This window comes from Caretta caretta, chromosome 8, assembly GCF_965140235.1.
Source record: "Caretta caretta isolate rCarCar2 chromosome 8, rCarCar1.hap1, whole genome shotgun sequence".
Classification (NCBI taxonomy): Eukaryota; Metazoa; Chordata; order Testudines; family Cheloniidae; genus Caretta; species Caretta caretta.
Window position 1 is genome coordinate 106293938 of NC_134213.1, and position 12963 is coordinate 106306900.

Here is a 12963-nt window from a genome sequence, read left to right on the forward strand (position 1 = left end):
GTGAGCGGAGAAAGCCTCCGGTCCCACTTGGTGTGATGCTGTGTGACGGTGTCTGACGTCGGGGGGCCTGGCCTGTGTGTGACGCCGTCGTGTGTTACGCAGGGCGTGGGGGGAGGGGAGGGCTGTATGTGACACCATTGTGGTTACGCGGGGGGCCTGGGCTATGAACGACACTGTTGTGTGTTACGCGGGGGGCCCAGCCTTCGTGTGATGCTGTTGTGTGTTATGATGGGGGGAGGGTGGTCTGTGTGTGATGCCGTTGTGTGTTACGCAGGGAGAGAGGAGGGCGGGCTGTGTGTGACACTGTTGTGTGTTATGCGGGGGTCTGGGCTATGTGTGATGCTGTTGTGTGTTACCTGGGGAGCCCCGCAGCACTTTGTACCCACGCTATGCCCCCACATTGGTGCCGCTTGGCTCCCCGTGGGTACGAGAGCAGGGCAGCCCCATTGGAACAGGCCTGACCCTAATGTTTGAGGCCCCAATGGGGGGAGCCGTGAAATCAGTGGGTGCCAGTAACTGCTACCAGAGGGCTCGTCACAGGGAGAGGAGAGGAGATTCCAGGAGCCCAGATACCAGGGCGATGGGCTCAGCTTAAGATCTCCTGCGATCGCGAGGCTGAGCAGTACAGTGGGCGGGACTGATCATGCCTCCGAGCCCATGGCAGGTTGTAGGGTGGTATTAGAGAGTGTGCCCCATAGCTGGAGGCACCCAGGTGCCAGCATGGCCCCCACGCTTCATAGTGGTGTCCAGCCCAGTGGGCCAGCTCCATGACCGGGGGCTGGGGAAGCCCCAGTGTCCAGAGGCCCCAGGTTGCTGTCTGTCTGTGTTCCTGGCCCTGGCTTTCTTCATCTGCCTGGCAGCCCCCTGGCTGTGTGGAGAGAGCTGGCTTCACACGGCGCCTCTCGTCTGGGTGAGCGAGCCATTTCCCCCTGTGTGTGTCTGGAACAGCCCTGGGATTTCTGCCCTTTGTCCCAGGATCTCCAAGCACTTTGCAGACAGTATGGCACACAGTCTCCCACCCCGCAGGATCCTTAGTCCCATTGCTGCCAGTGGGGAAACCGAGGCACAGGGGCTAGAACCCAGGTGTCCTGAGACTCTGTCCCGCCTGCTCCAGGTGCTCCTCCTCACTGTCTTGCCAGGCCCGGGGGTGGAATTGCAGTCGTCATTCCTGGGCAGCTCAGCCTCTAGGTTTCTAAGCAGGGTGACCAGATTTTATAGGGACAGTCTCAATATTCTGGGCTTTTTGTGTAGGGAGCAGTTTGGGCGCCCCTGCCCTGGAAGCCCCACTGGGTGCTCTGCGCCTCTGGGAGGTGAGGTGTGGGGCAGCCCACTGGGAGACCGGGGTTCACAGGCCCATCAGCTCGTGATGCCCCTGGATTGGCCAGGCGGGTCAATGCTGGGGTTGGGGGCGAAGGGGGTTTGTGACGGGTAGGCGGGTTTCCTGGGAGCTCTGCTCGTGTGGCAGCCGTTAGCGCGGGAGCATCTCGGGGAGAGGGGCAGGCGCCAGGGTCCAGCCTTCGCCAGCCCTGCCTCCTGGCCAAGGCTCTTGGGTGGCTCGTGTGATGAGTTGGGGGGGCTCAGCTGGGCTCCCAATAGGCCCAGAAGCCGCCGTTGCCCGTGGTTCTTGCTGCCCCCTTGTTAGCAGCCTCAGCAGGGAAGCCCAGGGCTCGGTGGGCCCCAGGTTGAGCTCCTGGCTCTGCCCCAGAGCTGGTTCCTATGGGGCACGTGGGAGGGGGCGCTGCCTGCCCGCAGCGAGATAGGCCGCTGGCCGGGGTGTGTGTGTGTGAGAGACTTCAGGACCCGCGGGGCGGGACACTGCTGGGCTGTAGGTGTGAGTGCCGAGGAGGGGGCAGGCAGCACGAAGCGGTGGGCAAGGAGCTGAGGGGTATTAGTGGTGACAGGCCCCACTGGCGGGAGCGGCTCTCCCTGCCCGGTTAGGTTGCATCTGGCTGTGCCGTGTCCCTGATGGCGTACAGAGCGGTGCTCCTGGGCTCCGAATGCAATTCCACACTGCCCGGCTCCAGCCCCGTCCTCCAGCCGACCCCTTGCCCTCTCAGCGGGGCTGTGAACGCCCTCTCGGGCGGGCTGGCTGGCTGCCCACACGGTGCGCTCTGCTCCGCAGCTTTGGGGCATGGCTCAGGGCATCCTGGGCGGCTCAGCAGCAGGTCGGGGCTGAGTCGTGGCCTGAATTCAGCTCCTGGAGGCTGAGTGTAGGGGCGCTGGCTGGTTGCGGTGACCCCCCCCTCCTGTTGCAGCGGCTGCAGAAACTGGGGTGGCCTCGGGTCCCCTTTCCTGTCCCATCCCGGGCGGCAGAGGCCTGGGTCTGATCCCAGACATGGCAGATGCAGACAGTGGAGCCGTGTGTAGGGCCCCGGCAGCCTTGGGGACGTGGGGGGCTGGGGAGATCTCTGAGGGCAGGTTGCAGCCCAGTCTGCTCAGGGAAAAGGGGGAGGCCCCCTGGCTCCTTGGTGCGGGGGTGGGAGGGGACTTTGGGGCAGGGGGCCTGAGGGACGGGATGTGGCCCATAGGCCTCTCCTTGGTGCCCGTACACCCGTCCGCTTAGCTTCATGCTGGTGCATCCCCTGGACCGTGGGAGCCCCAGGCTGAGAGGTGCAGGGGGAGCCTGCGGCGACACCCCAGCCCCCAGGAAATCCCCGCCCGCTGGGCCGCATTGCTGGGCTGCGTGCCAAGGGAGGGCGACGCCTCAGCCAGCAGGGCGCCAAGGAAGCGACTGGGCCCTGCTGTTTCAGAGATGGGCAGCGCCCACGGCAGGGCCTGCTGCAGGGGGCCTGGTCCATCCTCTGCGCAAGGCGGGGCAGGAGCTGTCCCTTTGGGCGTCAGACAGGCCCCGCGGGGGACGCTGCCGGGGGCGGCGCTGTGCACCCCAGCTCCGAGCAGGCCTGGATGATGGCCGGTGGGCGCCATGCTGTTGCTGTAGCAACCAAAGGAGCGCGACCCTCAAGAGTCTCTCGTGGGCCAGGCTGGCGCAGCATCAGCCCCGCCTCTCTGCCCATCGGTGGGCACCTGGCTCGGAGCCCCAGCACTGTCGGAGTGGCCCTACCTCCGGCAGCTGGCCTGGGCCCTCTGTTGCCGTCTCTCCCGCTCCCTGCAGGGGGAAGCTGGGGGGGGCAGCGTGGTCCAGTGGGTACAGCATGGCACTGGATGCCTGGGTTCCCTGGCTCTGCCTGCTGGAGGAGCTCGGCCCAGCACCTTCCCCATCCACCCTGGGCCTGGCATTGAGGCTGTGGTGGGGCAGGGCCTGTCTCTCGGGGGGGTGCAGCCTCTGACACGACGGGCCCCCGAGCTCGGCTGGACCCTCCAGCCCCTGCTGGCGTGCGAGTTGTAATGAGAATCCCATTGGTTTTGCGGCAGAGAAAATGCCCTGAAGAGATTTTGCTCGGGGGAGGGGCACGGGGCGGGTAGTGCCAGGCCGAGCCATGGGCAGAGGGGCAATAACTCCCCAGGCCTGGCATGCTCAGTGGGGCTCCCTGGGCAGCCTCCCAGCCGAGGGTGGCCTGGCTTGGTGGGAGGAGATGCCTGGCGCTGTCGTTGAGCTGAGGACTCTGTAATTACGAGGATCATTCGGCTGCATGGGTGGCTACTGGGGAGATGCTGCCCTGCTCCTTCTGGGGCCTGGCCAGGAGCGGGCAGCGGTGCTGTCCCAGGTGGTGCTGCTGGGAACCAGGGGAAGAGCCGCCCGGGAAGCAGGGCACCCTTAGCTTGAATGTCTCTGAAAGCACCCACTCCTGGCTGCTTTCCCCAGTGCATGTGGCTCCGTGGTGGGCACCAGAGCAGGGTGCAGCCTGTCTGCTCCTGCCCCCGTGCTGGGGATGCTCCGCCCTCGCCTGGCAGCTGCCCATGGAGTGCGCGGCCGCGAGGGCTCCCGGGTCTCTTCCCGCCGCTCTGGGTGCGGCTGCCCCGGCCCAGGAAGGATGGTCGTACTGCCCAGAGCAGCCCGGGAGCGTGAGCTGCACCCGGGCTGGGCTGGCCCGGCTCTGAACTCGCCCCGACTGGCATTGCCCCTGCTGGCAGGCCCAGATGCCAGCTCCCACCGAGCTGCCCTGGGAGGGAATAGGGCCCCCCCCCGTGCGCTGTGTTTGGAGGCCAATTGGCACCAGAACTGGCACGGCCCTGTTGGTCCTGGGGGGTCCGTCCCCTGCTGGCAGGGCCAGGCCAGGCGGTGCTCTGCCAGTGACATGAGGGGTCTCTGGTTTTAACCCAGCCCCGGGCCTGGTGCATGGTGAGGCCCAGCTTAGAGTGCAGGGCTGTGGGGAGCCGGGCTTGTTCGGGGGCATGCCGGGGGGCTCAAGCACTGCCCGAGGCTCCCCAGCCCAGGGGCCCTGGCACTCTGTGTGCAGATCCCCTCAGTGCCTGGATGCTGAAGCACAAGAGGGAGAGGGAGGGTCCGGCACCCCAAGCCCTCAGGGCTCAGGGGAGATTGGGACCCGGCTGCTCCCCCTGCAGAGCTGTGGGGGGGCTCCAAAGCCCCACTCAGAGGCAAAGGCATTAATAAGCCCAAGGGGGGCCGGGGGCTGGAACCAGAGGGGCCCTGTGCATGAGAAAGTCAAGTGCTCCATTTGTTAGTTGGAGGAAAGGAAAATTTTCATAGTGCTCCTCATTAACATGCTCGTTGTTGCTATCTTGCTGGTTCGCAGAGCCCCCTCCTCCCTCCCCCCCACGCAGCCCCCTTGCCCCTGGGACGACAGCGGCCAGCCACGGCTGACATGGTGGCACTCCCTCAGCTCAGATCTGGGGGGCCGGGGTGGGCGCGTGCCCCCCTGTGCCAGCACTGGGGCCTGGCCCGGCCAGCCAGCAACCCTCCCGTTGGAAGTGCGCTTGGCAGGCCTGGGCTTCGGCCTTGCCTTTTCATCTCGCTCCCTGGTTAATTAGGGGGTTGGAATTTGAGGCTTCCTCAGTCGCCTTTGAAGCTCTCCCGTGGCTCGGAGCGCCCTGTTCCAAATTAACACTAATTACTAGGGACGCCCTCCCCCCAGCACTTGCAGATGTGCAGTTATTCCTGCAGTGGCAATTGTCGGTAACGACATACACACCATGGAAATCCCCAGCAGCTCGGGACCTTGGGGGGCAGGCTCGCTGTGGGGTCCGTGGGGCATGCACGGCAGGAGGGGCTAGACAATAGGCCTGCGAGCTCGCTAGCTTATGCCATCCATCCTCCTAAACCCCCCGCTCACTAGTTTATGCTGTCCATCCTCCTAAACCCCCCGCCCCCCCCAAGCATCCTATCTCTCTCTTCATGCTGGGTTTCTCCTGGGTGGCTCAGCTGAGGCCAGAGCAGCTCAGTGCACCTCCCGCCTGACCTCCCAAACAGCTGGCAATGGTTTGGATGCCTCCTCCGACACCCACGCAGCACCCCCTGCATCTCACTGTCCCATTTCACAGGCACAATGGCTCTCCCCCGCCCCAGGCCACCTTCCCTGGCAAGGCATCCTTCACAACTGGCATCCAACTGTCCCCAGCTGTTCCCCCGGCCCTTCAGAGAGGGTGGGATGGAAAATAAAAGCATGAAAGAAATAATAAGTCATTAAAGGCAAAGATTCTGTTGCTTATTTGTGGTCTCGCTCTCACTGCGCCTGGCCTCCCATGCGCTGGCCGGCAGCCAGAGCTGGCAGCGTGCCGCAGTGAGCCGGCAGCGGGAGGGACAGAGAGTGGTCCCAATCCTGCTCCCTTGGCCGGGCGCTGGGGCCCACGGAGTTCCTTCCCTCCCAGCCCCATGGCCGCTGTAACCCAGGCTGCTCCCTGCTGGGATCTGTGCTTTAGGACTGGTACATCCAGCGTCTCCAGGCGCTGAGCGGCTGCAGCCTGAAGAAAGACTGACTGTAAACGGGGGTCCAGCAGCCAGCCATGTGGGGGTCTGGTGCCAGCTGGGTCACTGCCTGGCTGAGCGACAGTGGCAAGTCACCCCCTCCCTGGCGCTGCTTCCCCTCAGTGTGTCCTGTCGGGTTAGATTGTGAGCTTTTCTGGGCAGGGGCATGGGCAGCACCTGGCACAGCGGGGCACCAGGCTGCAGAGGGGCTGTAGGTGCCACTGTAATAAACAGAATGAGAGAAGGAAACCTGAGCAGGCCCAGCCCTCCGTGTGGTGCCCTGTCCTGGGCCGTTCCGTGGGGTGTCCAGGGCCTGTTCCCTGCTGGGCCTTTTCCACGGGTGCCCCGTGCTGCACAGGGTCCCATCCCCGGCCCGTTCCACGGGGTGACCCGTGCTGCACGGCGTCCCGTCCCCAGCCCGTTCCACGGGGTGCCCCGTGCTGCACGGCGTCCCGTCCCCGGCCCGTTCCACGGGGTGCCCCGTGCTGCACGGCGTCCCGTTCCCCCGCCCGTTCCACGGGGTGCCCCGTGCTGCACGGCGTCCCGTTCCCCCGCCCGTTCCACGGGGTGCCCCGTGCTGCACGGCGTCCCGTTCCCCCGCCCGTTCCACGGGATGCCCCTTGCTGCACGGCGTCCCGTCCCCGGCCCGTTCCACGGGGTGCCCCGTGCTGCACGGCGTCCCGTCCCCGGCCCGTTCCACGGGGTGCCCCGTGCTGCACGGCGTCCCGTCCCTGGCCCGTTCCACGGGGTGCCCCGTGCTGCACGGCGTCCCATTCCCCCACCCGTTCCACGGGGTGCCCCGTGCTGCACGGCGTCCCGTTCCCCCGCCCGTTCCACGGGGTGCCCCGTGCTGCACGGCATCCCATCCCCGGCCCGTTCCACGGGGTGCCCCGTGTTGCACGGCGTCCCGTCCCCGGCCTGTTCCACGGGGTGCCCCGTGCTGCACGGCGTCCCGTTCCCCCGCCCGTTCCACGGGGTGCCCCGTGTTGCACGGCATCCCGTCCCCGGCCTGTTCCACGGGGTGCCCCGTGCTGCACGGCGTCCCGTCCCCGGCCTGTTCCACGGGGTGCCCCGTGCTGCATGGTGTTCTGTCCCAGTCCCGTTCCATGGGGTGCCCTGGGCCTGTTCTGTGGGGTGCCCCATCCCATCTTGGGCCTGTTTCATGGGGTGTCCTTGTGACGAAGTGGGACTGTTTTTAATGTTTCCTCTGAATAGTGTGGGGGTGCCTCAGTTTCCCCTATGCAGTTCTTAAGTGTCTAGGGGGTGGGGTAAGGGTCTATGACCGTTCCAGAGTCCTAGAGGGCAGATGTGTGCAGGGATCTGGACACAGAGAATGGCCGACACCCTGTTTCCTGGCCACTGATGGCCTGGGCCCTTCCCCCCTGCAAAGTGAGAGCTAAAGGGTTGGAGAACAAAGGAATCCGGTGCCCTCCTGGCCCGGGAAAGGGACAAAGCCCAGAGGAGGAGGGGCTGGAGGAAGTTTCAGTTTGGGGCTGGCTGGGGACCTGGAGTGAAGGGCAGACGTGGTTGTCTGGCTCACTGCCCCCCAAAATGGACCCAGCTGAGGGGTCCTGTTCTCTGCACCTACAAGCTCTGTTTTAGACCATGTTCCTGTCGTTTAATAAACCTTCTGTGTTACTGGCTGGCTGAGAGTCTCGTCTGACTGCAGAGTTAGGGTGCAGGACCCTTTGGCTTCCCCAGGACCCCGCCTGGGCGGACTCGCTGTGGGAAGCGCACGGAGGGGCAGAGGATGCTGAATGCTCCGAGGTCAGACCCAGGAAGGTGGAGCCGGGGGAGCTGTGTGTCCTGCAGACAGGCTGCTCCCAGAGAGGAGACTTCCCCAGAGTCCTGCCTGGCTTCATAGGGAGCAGTCCCAGAGCATCGCCCAGGGACTCCATGACAGTCCTGTTCTGCAGGGTGTCCCGTCCCCTCCCAGGCCCATTCTGAGGGGCGTCCCCTCCCGTCCCAGTCCTGTTCCATGGGGTGTCCCGTTCGGCATGGCGTCCCCTCTCGTCCTGTGCCCTGAGGCGTCTTGGGCCTGTTCCATGGGGTGCCCTGCTCTTCAGGGTCTCCTGTCCCATCCCAGGCCCGTTCTGAGGGGCGTCCCCTCCCGTCCTGGGCCTGCCCTTGCTCTGGTCCGTCTCAGGTGGACGGGAATGGGAGGGCCCATGGCTGATTGGGGGGAAGAGCGATAGCACCCACTTCTTTCTCCGTTCCTCACAGCACCCCCACAACCTGCCGCCACCCCGGGGAGGGGGAGAGTTGGTGCTGGACAGAGCGGGAGCCCTGCCCAAGGTCCCGTGGCAGAGCTGGGAATGCAGCCTAGGGCTCCTGTCACCTTGTGCTCCTGCCTTGGGGAAGGGCTGCAGGATCGGGTGCTTCGGTCCTGCAGAGTCACACCCGGACGGCACCCCTAACGCCACGTTGACACGCACCTGCAGCATCGTCCTCCCCCCCACACCCCCAGGTGCCCCGTTCTGCATGGTGTCCCATCCTGGGCCTGTTCTGTGGGGTGCCCCATCCCATCCTGGGCCTGTTCCATGGGGTGTCCTGCCCCCGCCTGGTGCTGGTGCAGCTGCTTTAGAGGAAGGGGCAAGTGTCAGGTTTGCCAACCCTGCATTTTATTTCCAGAAAACAACCCCCTGCCCCCGCCGTTGCCCTTTCTCTGGAAATGATTGGCCTGGCCCTGGCTGAGACGGGAAAGGCAGCTAGAGCCTAGAGACGTCGAGCTGCGGGGCCAGCCGGGGAACGGAAATCTCAGGGCTTCTCAAGTGAAAACGGAGGCACCAGACCCCCCCAGGCTACGGGGAGGCCTGTCAGGAAAGACCCGGGATGGTCTAGAAGCGCAGCTGGGTGGAGAAACGGGTCCGGTCACTGGCAGCTGGCGAGACGGGGGTGCTTAGCGGGAGCGATCGGCCACCTTTGGATGGTGACGGGCGGGGGGCCGAGGGGCTGGGGCTGCCTGAATGTAGGAGCCGCTGGACAGTGGGCCCAGCCGGCACCTGCTGAGGTACTGCTGGACACATCTGCTTTCCCGCTTTCCGCTGTGTTGAATTCACAGGGTTGTTCTCAGGGCGGGGCTGGTCAGGACGGCAGACGGGCGAGTGAGGAGCCTGCCACACGGCGGGGTGCCTGGCGTGCCAGGGGCTGCAGGGCGTCAAGGGACAGCGCACTGCTCCTCTGACGGGAGATGGGAACGGGATGGCGACTGGCCGCTCAGCAGCGCGGTGGACTGGCCGGGGGCTCCCGTGGGAAAGGGCAGGAAATGGGTCCCTCGCGGTCAGACGCGCCAGAGAGCAAGGGTGGAAGGGGGGCGGCAAAGACGAGCTTGACAAGAAAGGTGCAGCCGCCTTGTGTGTGCGATCAAAGGAGCGGGCTGCAGAAATGAGTCCCCTGGAGAGAGGCTCTCGGCCCCGCTGCTGGGTGGGGCGGGAGCAGAGGCAAACCAAAAGGAAGGACCAAAACCTCTCCAGTGTCTGTCAGACGGGGGCCACGCGAGGAGCGCTCTGGGATGGCTACAGGGGTGCAGGCAGGAGCGCTTGGGGAGCCTGCGTCTGGGGAGGAACCAGCGCAGGCTGTGTGGGAGGGGCTGAAGACGTGTCCGTCCCCGGCTGCGGCCGCAGGGCTGATGTTGACGTGGGCCCGGACCAGTGTTTCCTCTAACTTTTTACGTCCATGTGCGGAATGAATTTTGTTCTGTGCCCCAATCTGGAGGCGATGTGTGACACGACCCTGTGACACATCACGTTCATACTGGTGCACGTAACAAAATTCATGGGGTGGGGCAGAGGGGTTCGGAGTGCGGGAGGGGGCTCATTTCTGGGGGCAGAGGGTTGGGGTGCAGGGGTGGTGAGGGCTCTGGCTGGGGGTGCAGACTCTGGGGTGGGGCCAGGGATGCAGGGCTCGGGGAGCTGGAGGGGGCTCAGGGCTGGGCCAGAGGGTTGAGGTGCAGGGGGATGCAGGCTCCGGAGTGGGGCCAGGGATGAGGGGTTTGGGGTGCAGGCTGCCCTGGGGCTGCGGTGGGGAGAGAGGACTCCCCTCAGCCCTCTCTCACCGCAGCAGCTCTGGGACGGAGGAGAGGTCTGGCGCGGCTGAGCCAGGGGGAGGGACTCCTCTCCCTCAGCCACCGCCAGTCCGGGGAAGGTCCGCGCTGGGGCCGGCGGGGAGGGACGGCTCTCCCCGCTGGGGCAGGTCCGTGCTGCGGGAGGGGCGGCTCTCCCCGCTGGGGCAGGTCCGTGCTGCGGGAGGGGCGGCTCTCCCCGCCACAGCCTTGAGCCCCTGCGCGGGGCTGAGTCGGCAGCTGGGCGGCCACGCAGCTGAGAGGGAACTTAGGGGACAGCGAATGGGAAATGAAGGCAAGGCCTGAGCAGTCCTGGGCTGCCACCCAAGCCTCTGTCTGCCTCGCTGCGGAGCAAGGGCTGCCTGATGCCATCCTGAAACACAGGCTGGAAGCTCAGAAACTCTTCCCCAGGCGCCCCGAGGCTCAGAGCTGGCAAAGGAGGTGAGGGTGCCAGGGTCCCAGCCACCCACTGGGGTGGTTGCTCTGTTTTGCATCCAGCTGCCGACAATGGATTGAAATTTGTAACGAGCCGAGGGAGATTCGGGACAAACCCACGGCGTGCCCCTTCCCCGCACCAAGGGACTGGCCCAGCCGAGGCAGATTCCTGACGTCGTGATCTCCGGGCCAGTCTGATTTATCTAATGAGCAGCAAAGCACAAGGAATTGTTGTTTGTTTCAGTGTGCAGAGGCCAGCCAGGTCCAGGCCTCACCCTAGAGAGGACAATTCCCTGCCCCAGAGAGCGTGCAGTGCGTTTTACGGACCCCACACCTGGTCCCAACGGGGCAGGAAGACGAGCCGGATGGGATGGCCCATCGCTCTGATCCTGTCCCTCTCATTTCGCTTTGAATGGCGGGTCCAACGGCTCCCCCACATCCGTGTTAGTGAAGGAAGGGTGGGTGGGGCTCGGCTTGGGGCATCCGATGAGCGGGAGGAGCGGGACGGCACAGCTGAATTGAGAATCGACTCAGTTCCCAGACGTCCTGCCCAGCCAGGGTAGTATCTGTCAAGGGGGTTTTTCAGGTGTCGGGTGGGTTTGGCCAAACCGCTGGCATGCGCTAGGTGCTGAGAAAGCAAACGAGAGTGTCCGTATTTACAGGCAGGGGCGCCTTGCTCGCAGAGCCGCAAGGGTGCGGGCAGCAAAACTGTGCTTACGAGGCAGCTCGGGCTGGACAGGCTGGGGGGGGGCGGGGGGGTTTGCTTCCTCTTCTGTTTCTCTTCTGGTGTATCCGGGCGGTACCCCATAACGTAATGCAGTCATTGTCCAGAGTTAAACAAACCCCGGGGCTTGGTGGACAGAGACTCAGCCCACTTCCTGCCCCGGCAAATGCACCCTTAAAACCCTTCTAACCTTTCATTAAAGATACAGAAAAGAAGGGAAAACGGCTAAAGCCTTTGAAACGTCAAAGATAAACTATGGCTTTTATTGGAACCCAGGCCCCATTCCCGCTCCCGTCAGCTGGAGCCCGTCCTTAGAAGGAAAGGCCCCCTTGTCTGATCGCTTTAAATGGTATCAAAGATGGTCAGAATGGTCCACCCAGCCGGCGTTTGGGATGCGGCTGGAGCCGATGGAGTGGCGACGTCGCTTGGGTCCGTCTCTCTCTGTTCTGATCAGGAAAGGTCTCCAGATCAGCGTGACGAAGGCCCAGGGCCCCCGGAGGCAGTGCGGGTGGCAGCTAGGGTGGCGGGGCTCACTGCAATAGCCTCTGTCTGGTCTTGATGTCTTTCCCCACAAAACCTCTTTCTTTCATGATTTTGTCCACCAGTGAGGCCTAATATCAGACATATCAACTTTGCACATTAACTTCCGGCTGCACCTCACCTGCTAATTTCAGCACAGTCCTTGAGTGATGTCAGCTTGGATTACGTCAGTTTTTCTGTTGCCCTTTTGGACCTTTGCTCACCAGTGTTGGTTATTGTAACATCTGATGAACTTTTTACAACTGAGCTCACAACTGGGGTAAATTTGTAGGCCCAGCCTGTCTCAAGATCCATAGAAACGTCTGATCCCCTGCTGAGCTCTGTGATATCCTGTGGCAAGGAGTTCCACGGGTTAATTTTGCATTGCGTAAAAACATGTTCTCTAATTTCTTGCCTCCTTGTTTCGTTAGATGTCCCCTTGTTCTAGTGCTCTGGGCAGAGCCGAGCTCCAGCCAGTCTCATGTACAGGTGGTGTCCGCCTTCTCCGGCGCTCTCAGCACAGTGCAGGAGGGAGCTGGCTCCAGGAGGGTCCCCAGCCACCTCGGGGGCAGTGCGTTAATTGGAGTTCTCTCATTCTCTCCCCAGCTGGCAGCCGTGTCAGCCAGGAGCTCAGGTACACGAAAGAGAAGCTGGGGGAAGAATCCATCTACACGTCCCAAATGCTGATCCAGACCCCAAAACGGGAAGGGGAGAACGTCCTCACCCAGGAGGCGCTGGAGCTGCACCTCGAGGCGGCGCTGGCAGCCAGCAAGGTGCAAGTCTCGCTGTATGGAAAGTGAGTGTGACGCAAAAGGGCCACGGATCGTGGGGGTCCCAGGTCTGGATTCCACCCTGCCCGCCCCTCCTAATGCCCCTGGCCCCCCCGCCCCGCCTGACGCCCCAAGGCCCTGCCCCTCCTAAGTCTTCCTAATGACCCTGTCTCTCTTGATGCCCTGCCCCCTCCTGATGCCCCACACCCCGTGTCCTTGCCCCGCCCCGCCCAACGCCCAGCACCGTACAGCTCCCTCTGCCAGTCTCACCTTCCTTTAATTTCTCTGCTTATTTCCCCAGATCCTGGGATTTGAACAAAATCTGCTATAAGTCCGGTGTCCCCATCATTGAGAATGGCATGATCGAGCGGGTGAGGCCCTGGGACCAGACCGGGAAATCCCCGACGTCCTGCTGCCTGGGCCCCATGCTGGCGTCGCCTGCAGAGGCAGAGAGCATGGGGCACGAGGGGCGCTCGCTCTGCATGGCCCCTTGGCTGCCAGGGCCGGTGGCGATGACAAAAGACTGGGTTGGATCCAGAGCTTGTCTGGCCCCAGCGCAGAGAGGCGGGGGGGGGTGTCTGGCTCCGCATAGCGGGGAGTCCTGCCACTTGGGTCGGTCTCAGGGAGGCTG

At 64.0% G+C, this 12963-nt stretch overlaps 1 protein-coding gene across 1 annotated transcript in view; it reads left to right on the plus strand.

Moving 5' to 3' along the window:
- PTCH2 (patched 2) overlaps window positions 1-12963 on the plus strand; it is a 57544-nt gene that overhangs the window by 13511 nt on the left and 31070 nt on the right. The window contains exons 3-4 of the mRNA XM_048861571.2: window positions 12169-12358; window positions 12634-12703. Coding sequence (XP_048717528.2) covers window positions 12169-12358; window positions 12634-12703 — 260 coding nt within the window. The remainder of the gene's footprint in view (window positions 1-12168; window positions 12359-12633; window positions 12704-12963) is intronic.